General features: G+C 42.2%; 1 protein-coding gene across 2 annotated transcripts; it reads right to left on the reverse strand.

The window, feature by feature from the left end:
* Positions 1 to 3074: 3074 nt before the first annotated feature.
* Positions 3075 to 19532, reverse strand: ZFP69 (ZFP69 zinc finger protein). Of its 2 annotated transcripts, none has more exons than XM_037032599.1 (6): positions 18884 to 19532; positions 15069 to 15538; positions 13571 to 13656; positions 8438 to 8564; positions 8038 to 8133; positions 3075 to 4621 (listed from the first exon to the last, which is right to left on the reverse strand). In XM_037032599.1, the coding sequence occupies exons 2-6, from the start codon at positions 15193 to 15195 to the stop codon at positions 3498 to 3500; spliced, it is 1560 nt and encodes a 519-aa protein (XP_036888494.1). In that variant the 5' UTR covers positions 15196 to 15538; positions 18884 to 19532; the 3' UTR covers positions 3075 to 3497. The 2 variants fall into 2 exon arrangements, with proteins under 2 accessions (XP_036888494.1, XP_036888493.1); XM_037032598.1 differs by having other exon boundaries at positions 8038 to 8136.
* Positions 19533 to 21404: the final 1872 nt, after the last annotated feature.

Genomic DNA, 21404 nt, shown 5'->3' on the forward strand with positions numbered 1-21404 from the left:
TATCATAAAAATCAATTTCAGAAAGATTAAAGACCTAAATGTGAAAAGCTAAGTGTTAGGGAAAACCCCAAAGTCTAAACTCAGGGTAGATTCTAATTCAAATTTGTAAGAGCTTTAATAGGAGAAACTTTCATGTACTGGCAAAGCTCCCAGTGGTGGCCAGCTGTGAAGAAATCCGCTCCCTCCCAAGACAGGGTCTCTTTTTTCATAGGGGGTTAATAGTAAAACCATGTGGAGAAAGAACAATGCATTTCTAAGTTAACAGATAACACCAGGCAGTTATCCACACTCTATACACTCATTACCCTCCTTCCTGGGGGTGTGTCGTTTATCTCCTCCAGCTTTCTGGGTAGTCAGCCAAGCCTGAGGCTACAGAGTTAAACAGTCACAGAAGGTTAATCAGAGAGTCCAACCTCTCCCAGGTACCTTTACTGCTGGAGGCATGTTCATTTCTGACTTCCCTTACACTAAACTCTAAAGTTCTTAGAAGATAATAGAAGGAAAATACCTTTTGGACCTCAGATTAGAAAAAAAAAATCTTAAACAAAAATACAAAAATGCTTTAAAAAACTATGAAAAATATTTTTGGTCAGGTGAAAAAACTTAAATGTGAATTGTGTTTAATAGTGTCAATGATAAATATCCCAAGTGTGATGAAGACTTTGTGATCACAAAGGAAACCATCCTTGTCCTTGGAAATGTGAGAGTTAAGGAGAGCCTAATTAACTGAAATATGAGTAGGCATTGCTGGACCGAGGCTGGAGGTTTCTGCTTCCTCCCTGGTGTAACCTTGCTTCACCAGGACTAACTCCCAGTGCCAGGAAAGCCCCTCCTCAACCCCTTCACACACTGACCTACCTTTAAATGGAGTTGGGAGTTGGGGGCAGATGCTGCTGGGGAGAGTGAAGCAGAAGAGATTCAGAAGCATTCGTGAAACCCGTGGGGAGAGGAAATATCCAAGACAGCAGAACAGTGTTCCCAAAAGCTTCCATTCTCAACTGTGGGACTCAAATCTCAAAAAGATGCCCTTCCCCAAAAGCCTATCCTAAGAAGTCTGAGAATTTAAGGCAAATTCACTGATTTAGTGTTTCCATCCCCAGGGATATCTGTAACAAAGTAAGTACTGTTTTCTTTTTAAGATTTTTATTTCTTTAGAGAAAGGGGAAGGGAGGAGAGGAAGAGAAACATGGATCAGTTGCCTTTCACATGCCCACAACTGGGGACCTGGCCTGCAACCCAGGCACGAGCTCTGACCTGTAATCAAACCAGCAACCTGTCAGTTCACAGGCCAGCGCTCAATCCACTGAGCCACACCAGCCAGGGCACAAAGGAAATACTGTTAAACGCAAATGGTCTGTTTTCTTCTCTTTCCATCTTTCCTTCCTTGTTCAGTTACAGAATTTGTACCTCTGACATCACACCTAGGACAGTCTACCATGTTTATCTTCATGACAGAAGTGTTTGTATCAATGCTCTAGAGCTTCACCGTCCAACTCGGTAGCCACTAGCTACGTGTGGCTCCTAAGCACTTGAAATGTGGCCGGTCCAAAATGAGGAATCCTGTAAGTACACACCGTATTTTGGAGACTTAGTATGAAAAAGAATACAGCCCGGACTGGTGCGGTTCAGTGCGTCGTTCTGCTCGGGGTGTTGCTCTGCAAACTGAAAGGTCCTGGTCCCCATCCACTGTTAAAATGTGTTGCCGCCCCTGGCTTACAAGACACAGCCCAATATCTCTCTCATACCATCCCTCTGAGACTTAAATATCCCCAGCTGATTTCTGCTATTCCCAACCTAAAGAGTTCCCACTGATACAAGGGTGGGCAAAAGTAGGTTTATAGTTTTAATCCAATAAATAATCCAAGAATAAACTGTTTCTAGTACTCACAACTGTAAACTCACTTTTGCCCACCCCTGTGTAGTTTAGTTAGAGCCCACAGGGGGAGGAGAAAAGTAAATGGAGTATCATAAAAACTTTAATAAAGTTCTACCAGATTAAAAAATGAGCGTGTACAAAATCACTGCAGTCCTGACCTTCCCATTTTCACAACATAATGAGTAATGTTAACTGATTAATGCTGTCATTCATTGCTTATTAATCAGAAGGTTGTGTCCTTGGTCTTTTCTGTCTCCCAGGCACTAGAGTTGTTGCTGGAAGACTGTGATGGGCTTCACTGCTATTTAATAAGATACAGATTCCTCTCTGGCTCCAGGGATGGCAAGCACTGATCTTTCTGGGGATGCAGCTCAGCTGGTACTTCTAGGCTATGTCAATGAGACAAGCTGATACTTCTTTGAGGCTGATAGGTGTGTTGGTCTAAGAGATGCTTCCGCACCAGATATGAAGTTTTGTCTCTTGCTGGTGGAAAATAAATTGGTCCGACTACTAGGAAGGTCAACTTGGCAATATCCATCATACAAATGCATACACCCTCTAGCACAGGAATGCCAGTTTTAGGAATATGCCTTACATATATACTTGCATGTGTGAGAAGTGAAAATATGTAAGACTATTCATTGCAACATTATATAAACAAAAGATTGGAAATCCAAAAGTCCATCCCTAGTAGACTAACTAAATAAATATACATTCAAAACAGGGAATATTATGCAGCTATAACAAGAATAAGCTGGCAATTTATCTACTGATGTGGAATGCCCTCCTTGGTATATGGTTAAGTAGAAAAGGAACGTTCAGATGCACTTGTATAGGAGGTTGCCATTTACGCTTAAAAAGAAAAACTGTATACTTGCATTCTCTAGGACATAAATAGAAAATTCTCTGGAGGGATACACAAAAAAAGTTTTACCTATAAAAAATGGCTGCCGCCCTGGCTGGCGTAGCTCAGTGGATTGAGCGCAGGCCTGCGAACCAGAGGATCGCGGTTCGATTCCCAGTCAGGGCACATGCCTGGGTTGCAAACGGGTTCCTTGCAGGCTAACTACCAGCAGGGGATGCACAAAAGGCAACCATACATTGATGTTTCTCTCCCTTTCTCCTTCCCCTCTAAAAATAAATAAATAAATAAAATCTTTTTAAAAAAATGGCTGCCTTTAGGTAGAATCGGGGAACAGAGGTCTGCACTTTTTAAATTTTGTGCCATGTGTCAGTTTTCCCCATTAAAAAAATAAAATTTTAATTTAAAACATGGAAGGTGGTGACATTTTAAACAGTAGTTCCCAAATGCCGACTTGTAAATCAATGAAGGCCCATGAATAATTATTTATTAATTCACCACAAAATCAGAAAAATAATAGTGTGTGAATTTCCCATATTGCTGAATTTAATTGGAAGAGCCACCCTTTATTCTTGATTAAGTACTTTGTATAGAGGTGTTAGTAGATCATAGTTATCAATGTAGTGTTTATATACAAAATGGGCAAAATTAGAAGTTGGTATCATTATATCAATAACTCTAATTTAGACCCCTAAAATTTAAAAGTGTAGAATCACCAATTTAGACTTGGCTTTTGTTCTCATGTTGGATCATCTGTTTTTACACATTATTTCTGAAGGCATTCTTCCTGTGTATTTCATGGTGCCGAGTAAGCGATGAATTATAGCTGAAGGCTTTTCCACATTCATTACATTCATAAGGTTTTTCTCCAGTGTGATGTCTCTGATGTTTCTTAAAGGACGAGTCGTGCCTGTAGGCTTTTCCGCAGCGGTTGCACTCGTACGCTTTCACTCCTGTGTGAACGGTTTTATGGTTGCTAAGGTGGATCCTCTGCCTAAAGGCTTTCCCACATTCTTTACATTTGTAGGGTCTCTCCCCAGTATGGATTCTCTGGTGATGTGTCAGATATGCTCTATGACTAAAGGTTTTACAACAGGCAGTGCACGCATAGGGCTTCTCCCCAGTATGAATTCTTACGTGTTCACTAAGGTGTCGAATTTGTCGAAAGGTCTTCCCACATTCGTTGCATGTAAAGGGTTTCTCTCCAGAATGAGTTCTCAGATGTTGGATCAAACTGATGTTCTGGCTGAAAGCCTTCTGACATTTATCACATGCATAGGGTTTCTCCCCGGTGTGAGTTCGGTGATGCTGATTCAGAGAGGAGCGATGTCGGAAAGCTTTGCCACACTCTTCACATTCAAAGGGTTTCTCACCGGTGTGGATTCTCTGGTGGGTGTTCAGAGATGCACTTTGACTGAAGGCCCTGCCACATTCCTTACATCGGAAAGGTTTCTCACCAGTATGAATTCTCATGTGTTCCGTAAGATGGATGGGTTGTTTGAAGATTTTCTCACATATGTTACATTCATAGGTTTTTGTTCTTACATAACTCGTTGGATGGTTAATCAGATTTAATTTGTATTTGTTCCTCTTTCTAAGTGTGTCATATTTATGGTACCTCTGTTCTATAACAACATTTGAACTCACAATATTCTCCCCAAATGTATTAGTTTCTTGGCCTCTCTTCTTATAGGTCAAGATGGCTGGTCTTACATTTCTTCCCTGGGTGTCCTGAGGCCTTTCTAACTCATTGTTGCATCTGGAGACTTTTTTCAATGTGGAATCAATGACATCACCCCTCACAAAAATGCCCTGATATAACTGTTCCTGTAAAATATCATTCTTTGCAGTTGACATATTGGTTTCTGTTTTACTCTTCAGGTCTGAAAGAAATGGAAAAAATACAAATAATTCATATTCTTTGTGCTTTGGAATCAATTGCTGTTGTGTGTATGGAACAAAGATTTAGATAGCAACACGTATGAAGCACAAGAGATTTTAATTATATTTAAGTATGGCATCCTGGAGAGGTAATGGGAAATTAAATTAAGAGACAGTGGCTCAGTTGCTTAGAGCATCAGACCACACACTAAAGATCTGCCGGTCTGATTCCCAGTAAGGGCACATTCCTGGGTTGCAAGTGTGTACAGGAGGCAACCAATTAATGTCTCTCTCTCAGAGAACATAATTTAAAAAGATATATCATCTACAACAGCAACAAAATATAGGGTCTTCAAGATGAATCTGACAAAAGAGATAGAATACGCACAATGGGGAAAATCCTAAAACTTAATTTTAAAAAATTAGGTTGAGCCCTGGCTGGTGTAGCTCAGTGGATTGAGCACGGGCCTGTGAACCAAACAACCGCCATTCGATTCCCAGTCAGGGCACATGCCTGGGTTGCAGGCCAGTTCCCAGCAGGGGGCACATGAGAGGCAACCATACATTGATATTTCTCTCCCTCTCTCCTTCCCTTCCCCTCTGAAGATAAATAAATAAAATTTTTAAAAAAATTAGGTTGAAAAGTGTATGGTTCTGTGAACCAGTGTCACTCCAATAAATTTAAAAAATAATAAATAAAAACTAAATTCTAAGAAAGATAAAAATAGGAAATATTAATAAACAAAGCAATATACAATGTTCCTGGGTAAGAGAACTCAATACCATAACACTAATCCCCCCACATTGATCTAGAAATTCAATTCTATTCCAATAAAAATACTACCAGAGTATTCATGAGTGTGTGTGTGCACATTATATAATTTTGATGCATTTTATATATCTATATCTAAATATATATCTATATATCAAATTATATATGGATATCTAAACATAGATATCTAAATATATAGATAGTTATATGTCAAAATATATCTATATTTATATTTATTTCATGCACTCATTATATAATTTGTATGGAAAAGCATGAGGCTAAGAAAAGACAGGACAAGTTTAAAGAACAAGGTGGGAGAACTACCTCCACCAGATATGAAGGTTCACTTCATACAGTGAAGTGCATGTGAAGTGTATATGAAATACAGTGAGTACGTAAGACAGCCTGGAGAGCCCAGAAACAGACCCAAGCATTATAAACTTGACAGGTGACAGAGTGCCATTAACTATTCATAAATAACTATTAACAACTACAGCAAACTATACATGATTCCTGGACTGATTATCCCTGTGGAAAATATTAAACTAGACAGTCATTTCACACTATATATAAAATAAATTCCAAGTGAATTGAACCTAGATATGAAGGCAAATTTTTTAAAAAATACAAGATAATATGTATATTTTTATACATCAATTAAAAAAGAAAATAATAACAAAACAATTGGAAAAAGAAATATATAAGAAATTAACAGAAGAGGAATCTCAGATGGTCAATAAACACGAAAAATATGTTCCCTCTCACTAGTCATCAGAAAAATGAAAGAAATAATACATTATATTCACCCAGTGAATGGACCAAAATTTTTCAGTTGTCAGTGCCAAATGCTGACAAAGATGCTGAGTTCTAGAAACTCTTAAAACCTGCTGATGTGAGTACACATGGTGCAACTGAGAGCAATTTGGTAACACCTAGCAAAAGGAAGAAGCATACAATCCATGACCCAACAGTTTGATTCTACCGATCATCTCAGAGAAACACTTGCATCTGTACACAGAGAATATACACAGGACGATTTACTGTAGCATCTCTGTAACCCCAAATTGAGAAACAGTATAAAGTCAATCAATGGGAAAATGGATAAATAAATTGTGACTTACTAATTCAATGGAAATAAATAAACATGGAAAATTATAAACAGTGTTGAATGAGAAAAGTAAGTGAAAGAATAAGAACATATAAAACAATGCAATATATTGTGTAGGGATATATACAAGTAGGAAAAGCACAAAGACACATGGGAATATTAATATTTAAACTCAGAAGACTTGGTTACTTGAAAAGGTAGGAGGGGAAAAAACAAGGCTTTGACTCTGTTTTAGTTCTTAACTGAGGTGGAGGCTACACAGAAACTTGTTATGATGCTCTTTACGCCTTTCTGAACATGAAACATATTTCATAATGTGACAAAGTTTAAGGAGATTGTCGAAGACCACTGAATTTGGGAATGAATCCTGTGTTAATTTCCCTTACAGAAGTTGTCATGAAGTAGTTGCTACAAAAAGTTAAGATAGGTGAGTTAAAAAGCTGGGATTATAAAATGGGATTATAAAATGAAAGATGGCCCTGGCTGGTGTAGCTCAGTGGATTGAGCGCGGGCCTGCGAACCAGAGCATCGCGGTTCGATTCCCAGTCAGGGCACATGCCTGGGTTGTAGTCCAGTTCCCTGCAGGCCAACTCCCAGCAGGGGACGCACAAAAGGCAACCATACATTGATGTTTCTCTCCCTCTCCTTCCCCTCTAAAGATAAATAAATAAAATCTTTAAAAAATAAAAAGATAAAAAAATAAAATAAAATGAAAGATGGCCTGAGCTTGGTAGCACAGCTGATTAGAGTGGTGCGATTCTGATGCGCCAAGATTGTGGGTTCGATCCCCGGTCAGCACACATACAAGAAAACCAATAAATGCATAAGTAAGTGGAACAACAAATCAATGTTTCTCTCCCTCTCTCTTCCCCTTGCCTTCTTCTCTCTCTCTAAAATCAATCAATACAAATGTTTAAATAAAATAAAATGAAAGACAGAAAACTGTACTTGAACAAGAATTAAATTAAAAAAAAATAAAATAAAGTAAAATGAAAAATGGTGAAAGTGGAAATAGAATAAGAAAATTAAGCCCTGGCTGGCGTAGCTCAGTGGATTGAGCGCGGGCCTGCGAACCAGATGATAGCGGTTCGATTCCCAGTCAGGGCACATGCCTGGGTTGCATGCCGGTTCCTTGCAGGCTAACTACCAGCAGGGGACTCACAACAGGCAACCATACATTGATGTTTCTCTCCCTCTCTCCTTCCCCTCTAAAGATAAATAAATAAATAAAATCTATAAAAAAAAAAGAAAATTAAAGATTTGAAGAACGCAGTGAGAGTCTTGAACAGAGATCTGTTTTCTGTGAGGTGAGACCATATACATTTGAGTGAACAGAGAAAGGAACTTTCCACTGGCAGACTTCAGGATACTGAAGAAAGAGGGAAAATCAAGCTTAATGTTAATGAGGACAAGACGTCTCTCCCTTCCAGAGTGACTTTTGCATGGTCAAGTGAAGGCAAGGAGAGGCAGAGAGAGGGGTGAAATCGGGTTTAGTACATGCCCTGTCCAGGGGCCTCAGCCTAAGACTTTGGGCTCACCTGCACTGTGATGTCCTGGGCCATTTTTCTCTGTTATCCACGGCTCTTCTCCTTTTTCCAATTTGGAAATCACCCTAGGTTTGGAAAGTTCACATCCTGCTTATGAAGGAAAAAAAAGTATGAATGTTTATGTTGAGGTCTAAGAACCATCCCCAGAATTTATTTCCAGTCCTAGGATCTCTGAAAAAGGAAAGGAATGCCATAGTTTGTCTTTGTATCAGCTCTACAAAGTAAAGGAAGGAGAATCAGATATCCCCTGGCTTGACACTCAAAGGAACGAGACACCTCTAACATAGAACCCAAGGCCAAGATCCGGGGAATCCATGACATCTAACAATTAAGAAATAATGACTCCTCTATAATGGGCAGGTTTCTAGATAAGTGTTTGGCCCATCCTTACCCACGGAGACCAGGTTCCCGTAGTTCTCCAGCATCACCTCCCGGTAGAGGTTCCGGTGAGCAGGGGTCAGTTGCCCCCACTCCTCCTGGCTGAAGTTCACAGATATGTCCTTGAAGGTCAACTGTTCCTAGAATATCAAATACATTGCTTTTCAGCCACAAACCACCTCCATTAAGGCCCATGGAGTTCTGAGAGGGTTCTACATGCTGAGAGATTCTAAACTACTCTTACTGGGAGCCACCTCTGGATCTGTTTGGAGAGTCTCTGGAGATTACCATAAATAATTAAATACATAGAAGAGCAGATGGCCATATGTGCCCTAGAAGAAATTAAGCAGGACAAGGGGAGTAGGGAGAGCCAGAGTGAGGGGATGGATGATCTTCTATGTAGGGTGGTAGGGGAGGGCCTCTCTGAAAGGGTGATATTTGGCCAGAGATCTGAATTCAGTGAGGAAGAGTTGTGTGGGAATCTAAGGGAAGAGTATTCTAGGTAAGAACTAAGGTGAGATTGTCATTTGCTTGTTTGAGGAGCAGGAGAGTGAACAGCATCACTGGAGGCAGATTAGTAAAGGGGAAAGTGGAAGAAGATGAGATCAGAGAGGCCCAGGGAGCAGAGGGAGACAGATCATTTTAGTACTTATTGCCACAAAGGCCAATGCATTCCTGCTGAGCTTAAATTCTGAGGCTCTGCTGGAGTTAAATGCAAAGATGAATAAAAGTGTGTGGAACTGTAGTCCTAGTTCCCCCTTCCTAGCCCAAGTACTAAGGAGATAACAAAAGATCAGCCCCTCTGCAGTGGTGTTGTGGGGCACTGGGAGCTGGAGTAATCACAAGTGAGTGCCATTGAAGCTGTGTCTCAGCCAAAGCTCAGCCACAGCTCCAAGAGGAATGTGACTAATCAGTCCCCCACATCAAGTCCTGCCACTGCAGGGAAGGGCCTAGAGTCTCTCAAAAATAAACAGAATGAAACAAACTATATATACAAGGTGTGTCTGGAAAAAGTCCAGCCACTGTTAGTGTAACGAGAAGGGTTTGTGCAAAATCGATGTAACCTGACAGCCAAGGAGAGTGGACTGGAATGCACATGTGTGAACAATGATGACTTCACTGTCTGGTCAGTGGGGGCAGTAGATGCTGTTGAGTGAGCGTGTGTGCTGTGTGGCTATCGCATTCAAAATGACTGAGTAGAGCATCAAATCTGCATCAAATTTTGGGTTAAGCTTGAATATTCCTCTGTGGAAACTATTTGGATGATTTAGAAGACCATAGCTATGGGCACCTGGTGATTGGCAGCTTCGTCACGACAACACGCCCACTCACACATCATGTCTCACGTAGAGTTTTTTGGCAGAAACATCAAATCACCCAGGTGACTCAACTACTCTACAGTCCAGTTTTGATGCCCTTCAACTTCTAGCTTTTCCCAAAGCTAAAATCACCTTTGAAAGGGAAGGGATATCAGACTATTGATGAGATGGAGGAAAATACATTGGGGTAGCTGATGGCAACTGAGAGAACTGTATGAGGTCCAAGGTGCCTACTTTGAAGGGGACTTAGGCATCATTGGCCTGTGTACAATGTTTCTTGTATCTTCTTCAGTAAATGTGTCTATTTTTCATATTACTAAGCTGGATACTTTCTGGACAGGCCTCATATACTCGTTTAATCTTCCACTGTACTTTTATATACAGTACCTAGCCTACAATAAAAAATCATTAGACCTGTAAATAAAGAGGGAAATCTGACCTATAATTAAGAAAATAAACGTCATTATTAGCACACCCATAGGTGACCAAGTCATTGAAATGAGAAAAGAAAAGTAAAGCGATTATTAAAATATGTTAAAGAATATACAATAAAATATAGAAGAGGTGAAAACTTGGTGGTAATTGAGGGGAGAGACAGAAATGCTAAAAAAAAAGAACTAAATGAAAATTCTACACCTGAAAAATATAATATCTAAAAAATCCACTGGATAGTGCACTGGACCCTGATAAAAATGAGGTCAGTGAAACTTAAGACAGGTATATAGATGTTATTAAAACTGAAGCACCAAGGGAAAAACATCTGGGTAATATCTAGTGGTTTAATATATGTGTAACTAGAATCTTAGAAGGAGATAAGAGAATGGGCGAAAATAATATTTGAAGATATAAAGGCTAAAAAATGTCCAAATTAACCCACAGATACAAGATGCTCAGCAAGCCCCAGAAGGAACAAATTCAAAGAAAGCCATGCCTATGCACTCCATTTTAACAGTGCTGAGGAGCAAAGTTAAAAGGGAAGGCTGTAAAAGTAGCCAAAGGAAGGAAGGAAGGAAGGAAGGAAGGAAGGGAGGGAGGGAGGGAGGGAGGGAGGGAGGGAAGGAGGAAAAGGCAAGAAGGAAGGAAGAGGAAAGAAGGAAGGAAGAAGGAAAGAAAGAAGGGAAGGTTGGCATTAAAAAAAAGCAGAAAGACACTCCAGGACATGCAAACGATGAGAATAACAGCTGACTTCTCATCCCAAACAATACAAGCTAAAAGACCATGCAACAGCTTTAAAGTACTTAAAAGAAAGAACAGTCAATCTAGAATTCTGTATCCAGCAAAAGATCCTCATACAGAAAGACGACATAAAGACATTTTTAGATCAACAAGAGAAAGCTGTGGGAATCCATCATCAGGACACTCACATTACAAGATATACTACTCTCTTTAGGCCGGAGAGAAATGATGTCAGAAACTCAAAACTAAACGAAGGAATTAGGAGTGCCAGAACTGGTAAACATGTGGGCGCATATGAATGACTCATTTTCTTTTCCTTTTCTTAATTTTTTATGACACAATTTACTGTTAAAAGCAAAAATAAGAACAATGTATTGTGGGGTGTATAACATAGAAAGTGAAATGTATTACGATGATACACAAAGACTGGGAAAGAGTAAGTGGAAATACGGGACTTTCATATTATGCGTGAAGCAGTATAATATTAATGGAAAGCAACTGTTCTATGTTAAAAGTGCACATCATAACAACTAGGGCAACCCCTGAAAACAAACCAAAGAAGTACACTTTAAAAGTCACTAGGGACATAACATGGAACACTAAAAACGATTCAATCCGAAAGAAGGCAGGAGAAGCAGGACAAAGAGTGGATGGGACGAGTAGCAAAATGTGTAGCAAACAGAAATGTGTAGCAAACAGGGACAAGAATGTACTCAAGTCCCACCACATCGATGATCGTGTCAACTGTAAAGGGACCGGCCAAGCAAGACCCAGCAATATTTAAGAAGGTCACACTTTAAATATAAAGACAAAGATAGGTGAAAAGTAAAAGAATGGAAAAGGTTATACTATGCAAAAAGTAAAAGAACACGAGAGCAGCAATATTCAATCAGACAAAGTGGACTTTAGGAAGAGGAATATTGCTAGGCACAAAGAGACATTTCATAATAATACGTTCATCATGAAGACAATAAATCTTGTGTTTATGCAACGGACAACAAAATTCAAAATTAAGCAGAATTCACAAAACTAAAGGGAGACAAAGACAAAATAAAAATAATCAGAGTTTTTGACATTCTTCTCTCAGTAACTGATACAATTAGACAAAAATTCATCAAGGATATCGCTTTGAACAACTATTAACCAATTTAACCCAGCTGACACTTATAGAACATTACAAAATATACAGTCTTTAAAATTAATTTTTATTGAGATAATTTTACATAATTTTCCATGTAAATCTATTTTGAGACAGGTCCACATGCAGTTACAAGAACTAAATGGAGACCCTATGTACTGTTGTCCCCCAGGGCGAAGGAGTTCTGACTGAGAGCACAGGGGAACTTTCTGAGACCGTGCAAACACTCTCTATATTGACTTGGTTAAATGGTGTATACACACTTCAAAATAGAAGTATACACTTTCTTAAGTGTTTCATCCTATGTTTTTTGAAATGTAATCTTTTCCCAGGATGAAGGATCCCCTCAGTTTCTGATAAATGTCAGGAAGTGAGGAGTTCTAGAAAAGTCGAATGGAGAGATAACTCTTTAAATAATTAGATTATTACTTCTTCCATGTTTCTCTAAGGAACTCTGCAGTTCATTGCAATCCTAGAAAATACAGTGTCTGAATTAGCTGAGGAAACTGGGATTGTAAACGGCTGAGAAATGTGACAGATCACCAAGCAAGTAAATTCAAGAGGTAAGTTCAAATCCTGTACCATCTAGTTTCAGGACCCCAGTTCTTCTTACCTAAAACTCTTCTGTTCTCGAATAACATCTCCTCTTCAATAGTCTCCTTTTCCTTTGACTCAACAATTTTCCTTCTGTCTCACCTATCCTGCCACCAGGCAGTGAGGACACCCGTTGCCGACACCCCGTTGTATCGGCCCAGGCTGCCTGGTGCACACCGTGTGTCCGACCCTTTCTTCTCTTCCCACTTGTTTGGCTGCAGTCTGACCTCTGCTGCCAACACTCTCCGGGTCACCTCATGAAGTTCACAGGTGGTGTGTGTACCTCACTAAGGATGTCAGAACTTTCTTCTCATTTACAGTTTGTTTTTCAGTACGAAGTACTAATTAAATAAGTAAATAAGGTTTATCTTAGATCCCAAGTAGTATCCGTTGGTTTTTAGAGGCTAGAATGATATCGTTCATTTTGCTTTCTTTACAGAAATTAGAACAGTGTTAGATCTAGATACTGGTTAGTAATAAGAGTTACATGGAGGAAGGTATAACTCACACTGTGAGCAGGTAAATCGCTACCACTATGGCCCCGTTTTCTGCACAAGAGCCATGTGCCTCGGGCTCCCTAGGTTGGATCTGTTAGCCTCAACAACCTCCCACTCCAAAAATATGGGGGCAAGGTAGAGCTTTAAAAACAAAGAATCAGCTCTGGCTGGTGTGGCTCAGTGGATTGAGCGCCAGCCTGTGAACCAAAGGGTCTCTGATTCCACTCCCGGTCAGGCCACATGCCTGGGTTGCAGGCCAGGTCCACAGTAGGGGGCGCACAAGAGACAACAACACACTGATGTTTCTCTCCCTCTCTTTCTCCCTCCCTTCTCCTCTCTCTATTAAAAAAAAAATCTTAAAAAAAACAACAACAGCAATAACAAAGAAGCCTGTCAAAAAATAAGAAGAAACTCTGACCTACCTGGAATTCTGCTGTTCGAGCCCCAGACATCCTTTCATACTTCGAATGTTCTTCCTGGGTCTCATCAGCATCCTGAGGTAGCAGAGCTGGGGAAGGAAAAGAGCCATGCGGTTTGCATCTCCCCAAACCTCCCAAATTGAAAAGCTGCCTGCAGACCTGCTGAACATGGCTCCTCTCTCAATACAGTCACAAAGAGGGACATTTAGAAGGACTCAAGTGCATACTGGAGCCTCCTTAACGAGGAGGACCTGCAGGGCATTATTTTGGGCATTAGTACTTCCCAATGGTCAGTCCAAATGCACAGATCTACCAAGACACTCCTTTGTTCAAAGGTGTCCAACAAGAAACAAACTTCAGCCATTTCCCATGGACTTCAAGACACTCTACAGTCTACCCGAAGCATATGTGTCCAGCACTGGTTTCCTCTAATCACCATCCTTAAGTTGGACACGAACATCCACTTCAGTTAGGCTACAACAGTCTTCATTTTCCGAACCCGCTGCAAAAAACCTGGATATCTTTCAAGGCCCAATTCAATGCTACCTGCTTTGTGAAAATTTCTCTCATAAGTACAATTAGAGAAATGTTTCCTATCTCTTGTCTTCCAAAAGAACTTTTCCATAGCATTTTCCTAGGTTACCTTCTACTATTTTGATCTGGGTTTGTGTCTGTCTCCACCAATTAATAATCAGCTTTAGAGATCTATATTCATTTTTCTATCTCTCATGATGCTTGGTAAAGCTCCTGCCTGAAACAGCTAGAATACAATAAATATTTGGCTGAATCTAAAGTGTTAAAGGTATGAATTAAGAGATCACATGAAACACAAGAATTCCTCTATCCATCCATCACTCCTGACCAGGGCACTAAATAATGTGTAATCTTGGACATTTTCCCACCAAACCCATATATTGCAAGGTAAAGTGAGAGTAATCAAGCACGTCATTCCTCCCTCTTAGCAGAAGATGAAATGAAAGAACTGATACTGGTTTGGGGCTAAAATGACTGAAACCTGTGAAGGAAAACCACTGGAGGGTTTAAGGGTGCAAACGGCTTTGACTTTGCTGCCACATGTCCACACTCAGGAGCCGCTAATGGGGAACATCTTACGGTGTGTAGTATCTGAGGATAGGAGACAGGAGCAGCATGGGGCAGCATAGAGCGCATGTCAGCAAGGAGCCTATGCGGGGAGCACAATATTAAGTACCGCCTCCTTGGGAGGCGGCCAGCTGAGCAGGTTTGAGTGCATGCCCGACATTCTTCTAGAGGAGCAAAGAGGCAGGAGAGGAGGCACCCAGAAGCACCCACCAATCATACAGCCAGAACTCTCACAGCTATCCCCTTCCCAAAAGCCACCCACAAGCATGAACCCCTGAGACCTGCTCTCCCCCAATTTTCTCTCCAAGAGACCAGAACAATGAAGCGTGCCTATCTTTTCACACACACATGAGATTTCCACTTTCTCCTTCCAACCCCACCTCCACCAGTCTGTTCTCACCTTCTCCTTCAAAAATCTTAGTCAGGTCCTCCCACAGGGGCGCCCCCTCCTGGGCCTTCCTTGGATGGTGCAGCTTCACCCAGGCGCTGGCCCCGGTGGGCAGGGTGATCAGGAGCTGCTGCAGCATGATGGTGGCTGTCTGACGGCTGTCCGTCTGTGCTGAGGAAACGGCCAGGCCTCTGCTGGGAGGCTTCACAGCTGCGCAGCCCTCCTCTGATCACAGCCTCCTGCCCTCAGGCATGTTCTGAGGCACCAGAACCTGGGGGCTCCTAGAGGCTGAGGCGACTTTAACAACTCTGAAAATCCGACTCTGCTCTTAAATTAAGCACTGCCTTCTTGGGAGGCAGCCCGTTGGGTAGGTTTCAAGGCATGCCTCTCTCTTCTTGTAGCAGAGCACACGGCAGGAAAGGAGAGATCCAGGAGCACCCTCATACAGCCAGCACTCCAGACTTGCAAAAATATGTTTGAAACTGCAAAAGATCCAAACACAAAGTTTTTAGATCAACTTGGGAATAAGTATAACCAACGTTCTTGGGTGCAGCTCTGTCTCCCAGTTACACACACACACACACACACACACACACACAGCCAAAAGCACACAGATACCCACAGACCTCCCCTTGACCTCCCTCCTTATTATATATTCTGCCTGGATACAGATTTGAAAGAGGGCAGGCTTTAAAATCAGACAGCCTGGGTTAGAATCCTGACCCTTGCACTTAAAAGCTCTAAGGCACTTCAGCTATCTGTGCTTCAGTCTCTTCACCTATAAAATAGAAATAATTGTACTTTATAGCATTGTAATGTTGGTTAATTGAGACAATGTCGGGCACACCATATAACTTTAATGAACATTATTATAAATGTTTTGCTTTAATGCTGTATCATAGCATTGTCTTTTTAAGTTATTTTTAAAAAAACAGGCACTTCCGGCCAAGATGGAGGCATAGGTGGAAACTATGTGTTGTGCCTCCTAGCACAACCAAGTTTAAAGACAAAAAAGATTTAATAACAAAAATACAACCAAAACGACAGAAAATTGAACTGTACGGAAGTCTGACAACAACCAACCATTTCAGCCAGACCGGTAAGAGGGGCGGGGCCAGAGGCTGGTGGAGCAGGGTCGTGCAGGAAAAAGCAGCCAGATGGACCCATGCATGCAGGTGGCGGTTGGTGGATTCCAGGTGCAGGGTGGCAATGGGCAGACCCAGTGAGGGTGCAAGGTGGCTGGCTGACTGCGGTCGCACATTCACACGCAGGTAAACCAGGTGAAAAAATGGACAGTGACACAGACTGCGCAATGCAGGACCCCAGCGACAGGAATTAAAGCCTAAAAGTACCAATTGAAAAAACGTTCTGGGGTCGAGGTGCCAGGAGAGGTTCCCAGGCTCACAGAGAGTTTGTTGGAGAGATCCACAGGATCCTGGAGGGTGCACAAGCCCAAACACCCGGGAACCAGCACCAGAATGGCCCAATTTGCTTACAGGAGCAGCAGAGGGGACCAAGGTCCAAGAGAGAACAGAGCAAACACCATTGCCCCTCTCTGACCCCGCTCCCACATACAGCATCACAACCCAGCAACTCGGGTTGCCCCACCCGGGTGAACACCTAAGACTCCGCCCTTCATACACAACAGGAGAGAACAGACCAAAACATTATGGCTCAAGCAGAAGAACAGCTCAAAGCCCCAGAGCCAATACTTCTAAGGGACCAAGAGATAGCCAACCTATCAGGTGCACAATTCAAAACACTGATGATCAGGATGCTCACTGAACTGGTTGATTTTAGTCACAAATTAGAGGAACAAATGAAGGCTAAACTAGGTGAAATGAAGGGAAATGCACAGGGAACCAACAGTGATGGGAAGGAAACTGGGACTCAAATCAAGGGAGTGAACCAGAAGGAAGAAAAAATAACCAAACCAAAAAGAATGAAGAAACAAGAATTTTTTTTAAATGAGGAGAGGCTTAGGAACCTCCAGGACATCTCTAAATGTTCCAACATCTGAATTATAGGGGTACCAGAAGGGGAAGAGGAATAGCAACAAGTAGAATACTTATTTGAACAAATAATAAAGAAGAACTTTCCCAATCTGGCAAAGGAAATAGACTTCCAAGAAATCCAGGAAGCTCAAAGAGTCCCAAAGAAGTTGGACCCAAGAAGGAACACACCAAGGCACATCATAATTACATCAGCCAAGATTAAAATGAAGGAGAGAATCCTAGAAGCAGCAAGAGATAAGGGGACAGTCACCTACAAAGGAGTTCCCATCAGACTGTCAGCTGATTTCTCAAAAGAAACCTTACAGGCAAGAAGGGGCTGGAAAGAAGTATTCCAAGTCATGAAAGGCAAGAACCTACATCCAAGATTGCTCTATCCAGCAAAGCTTTCATTTAGAATAGAAGGGCAGATAAAGCGCTTCTCAGATAAGGTCAAGTTCAAAGAGTTCATCATCACCAAGCCCTTATTATATGAAATGTTAAAGGGACTTACCTAAGAAAAAGAAGATAAAAGATATGAACAGTGAAAGGACAGTAAATTCACAGTTATTAACAACCACACCTAAAACAAAAACAAACTAAGCAAACAAATAGAACAGGAATAGAACCACAGAAATGGAGATCACATGGAGGGTTAGCAACAGGGGAGTGGGAGGAGGAGAAGGGGGGAGAAGGTACAGAGAATAAGTAGCATAGATGGTGGGTAGAAAATGGACAGGGGGGAGGACAAGAATAGTATAGGAAATATAGAATCTAAAGAACCTGTGACACATGGACATAAACTAAAGGGGGGAATGGTGGGGGAAGGGTGTGCAGGGTGGAGGGGAATGAAGGGGGGAAATGGGACAACTGTAATGGCATAATCAATAAAATATATTTAAAAAAAACAATGAGCCCTGGCTGGTGTGACTCAGTGGACTGAGCGCTGGCCTGCCAAACTGAAGGGTCACCAGTTCAATTGCTGGTCAGGGCACATGCCTGGGTTGCAGGCCAGGTCCCCAGTAGGGGGCGCTCAAGGGGCAACCACACATTGATGTTTCTTTCCCTCTCTTCCTCCCTCCCTTCCCCTCTCTCTAAAAATAAATAAATAAAATCTTTGACAAACAAAAAATGAAAAAACAATGAATTTCAATTTAAAGTTTATTTCAAATACCTCAACTGATGGAATAATCACGTAGCTGTATTTTCTTCACATAGACAAGCAGTGACAGACACGCCGTTACCCACAGGGATGCCTAGCACCTGGCAAGCTCCTTTAACCTCTCTGTTAAGATGTTTTCTGGTTTCAATAATGTTAAAACTGAGGGAAAGGAATATGCCTAAAAATGGAGGAAATTTAGTGCCTGGGGTATAATGAAGACTACTATAGAACCGTTTGTAATAGGCAATTTGGGGAAGGAAAAACCTCAAATCCACCGTCTATCTCATCTGACCCCATGACATCTGGGCAGGCAGTGCTCTCCACAGCGACCAGTTCAGTGTATCGGGGGCCCCAAATCAGTTCCATCTCCGTGGAAAGGAGGCTGGCCCAACTTTATGAAGTTTGTGCGGAAGGGAATGCGTTTTATGGGCATTTTTTTTCATCTGTGACTGATACAGAGAAAGGGGGCTACATCCTAACCAACTGAAGCATGTTGGAAATATTCTGCTTCTTAATATATAAAAAGTAAAAGTCTTGTTACCAAAGTGGAGAAATTTATGAAACGGTTAATGGCAGAGAAGCTTCCTTTCGAAGGTACCCCTTCTCCCTGCTCGCAGACCTGCCTCCCTCAGACTTCAAGGCTGACGGCACCAGCACTGTGGCTTCCTACTCACCAGATCGGCGGTGGACGCTGGTGGGGCCAGGGATAGGGGCGTGAGCGCTCGCTCTTGAGGCTTTCAGCTCCAGGTGTCTCTTTAGGGGAGGACTGGCAAGATTTTATTCTTTTCCAGCTTTCTACAGACCATAGCCCCACTCAAAATACGCCCAACGTTCACATCGGCCTCCAGACTGGAAGTGGGTCTTCTCGAAATTCCCAAGCACAGGCGGCCTAGGGCGGGTTACTGCCACTCCTGATGAACCCTGACCCTCCGGCATGGCCTTTCGCAACTGCACATCAGGAGCGGGGCTCAGGGAGCAGCAATGGGAGGGATTCCCTGAACCGGCTTTCCGCAGACCTAGACAAGGATACACCTCGCAGGCTGCAGCTTTAGTGTCTGGGCAGCGGTGGCGGCGGCCGCCACCAGATCTACGAGCGCAGAGGCCGCAACCCGGCGTCTTCTAGCGCCCTTGCTTCAAGGCGCTTCCCCCGCTGTTGCCTGTGCCAGGGGCGCCCTAGCCCTCCACCCAGTGGAGCCCGGGGTGCGGCTCACCCACTCGGGCGCGCTCCCCTCCAGCGCAGCATCAGCTAGTCTTCCGGAGGGCTCCGCCCCGCCCGCTGCTGGCTCCGCCCACGAGGTCGGCCGGAGCCCGCCGTCTCCGGGAATGTGGGGCGCGAGTGAAGACCCGGAACCCGGATTAAGTGGAGCGCACCCCCCACCCCACCCCCTCCTCGAGGACCACCCAGACCCTGGGGCAGGGGCCTGCCGCCTTTCCTGGTAGTAGTTGGGAGAGACCACGTGCACTGACAGCTCTTTCGGTGGGGAAGCCCCTTCTCTGTCATTCATTCATTCATTCATTCATTCACCAACTACCTCCTTAGTGCCCACAACCTGTCACGCATTGATTGTTACAGGATCAGAGGATACAACAGTTATCCAAAAATGGGTATCCACTTATCAAAATGCAGTCCCTGCTTTCTTGGATCTGAATTCCCATGAGATTAAGTAGATGAGTAGAAGAATAGATAATATCCCAGGAGATTATAAGGGCTGTGAGGCAGCGTGTAGAGTGGGGGGTAGAGGATAGATCCCTGGAGCTCCTACCTCTGGTCATCGTGGGCTAGGATATTTACATCAACCCACCTCAGAAAAAAATAATATTAAAAAGAAAATGTCTGGAATATATATACATAAAAGAAAATGCCTGGAATAAATATATATATATATATGATTTTAAAGGCGTGTATTAGTTTACCAGGGCTGTCATACGGTACCACTAACTGGGTGGCTTAAATGACAGAAATGTATTTTCTCAGTTGTGGAGGCCAAAAGTCCAGGGTCCAGGTGTCCGCAGAGCTGACTTCTCCGGAGACCTTTTTTCTTGGCTGCAAGTGGCTGCCTTCACCACCTGTCCTCATGGCATCCTTCTGCTGTATGCTTGCACACCCCTGCTGAGTCTCCATCCAAATTTCCTCCCATAAGGATACCAGTCAGATTGGTTTAGAGCACACCCTAGTGCCTCATTTTAACTCAATTATCTCTTTAAGGTGATTAAGTTCAATCACCAAAATATGTGGTAAATCCAGTCACATTCTGCAGTCCTGGGGGCTAGGGTTTCAACATATGGATTTGGGGGATACATAACTAAGAGATGGCGAGATACAGGATTACCAGACCAAAAGCTGGAAAGCAAGGATTCAGAAAGGTAATCCACCTGGGAACATTGGAAGATGCCTTTGCCCTGCGACATTTGCCCAGCTGAAAACTTATGATCTTCCTTTTGCACTTCAAAGAATGAGTGAATGGATGAATGAAGTGGAGAGAGTGAAATAGAAGACCCGTTGTACAATAACTGTGACCCCAAAGGGTTGCATACTTAGGGTGAGAGTGAATTGAAAGTGGAACAGCTTGAGAAGGATTTACAGGCTGGGGTGAAATTGCCTGTCTCAGCCTTGGCCTTGGTTATAGGTGGTCTCTGACTGTTATGCCACCAGATGCCAGGCAAAGGCAAACCCAAATCCTCCCTGGAAGGAAGCGTTGTAACTATAGGCCTTAAACTGCTTCTACAGATCAGTTTTCAGAGAAACGTTAAGTATAGAATTAAAGATAAGCAGATATGCAAGAAAGCTAGAGTCTTTAGGTGAGTTTTTCAGCAGAAACACAAATAACAGAAATAAACATGCAAAAACTATTAAAAAACTATTTCTTTTGGAATTATCAAATGCAAACTATAAAACGATTAGTATTTTTTGTTTAAAGAAATAAGATATAACTCAGATGGTTTTGGCAGGTACCTGGAAACTATAAAAAGTGATAAAGCAGATATTAAAAAAAGAACTAAAGAAAAATTCTACCGTAACAAAATTAAGATTTCGGTGGATGGTATAACAGATTAGACATAGCTGTATAGAGACTAAATGGAATGGAAAGTAGGTAAGAAGACGTTATCTAGAGTGATGTACTAACAAAAGGATGGAATATACAGAAGAGAGAATGAGAGATATACATGATACAGTGAAAAGATCTAGCATAAGTT

The sequence above is a fragment of the Sturnira hondurensis genome, unplaced genomic scaffold (genome assembly GCF_014824575.4).
Source record: "Sturnira hondurensis isolate 20B ecotype Veracruz unplaced genomic scaffold, ASM1482457v3 Scaffold0021490, whole genome shotgun sequence".
Lineage (NCBI taxonomy): Eukaryota > Metazoa > Chordata > Mammalia > Chiroptera > Phyllostomidae > Sturnira > Sturnira hondurensis.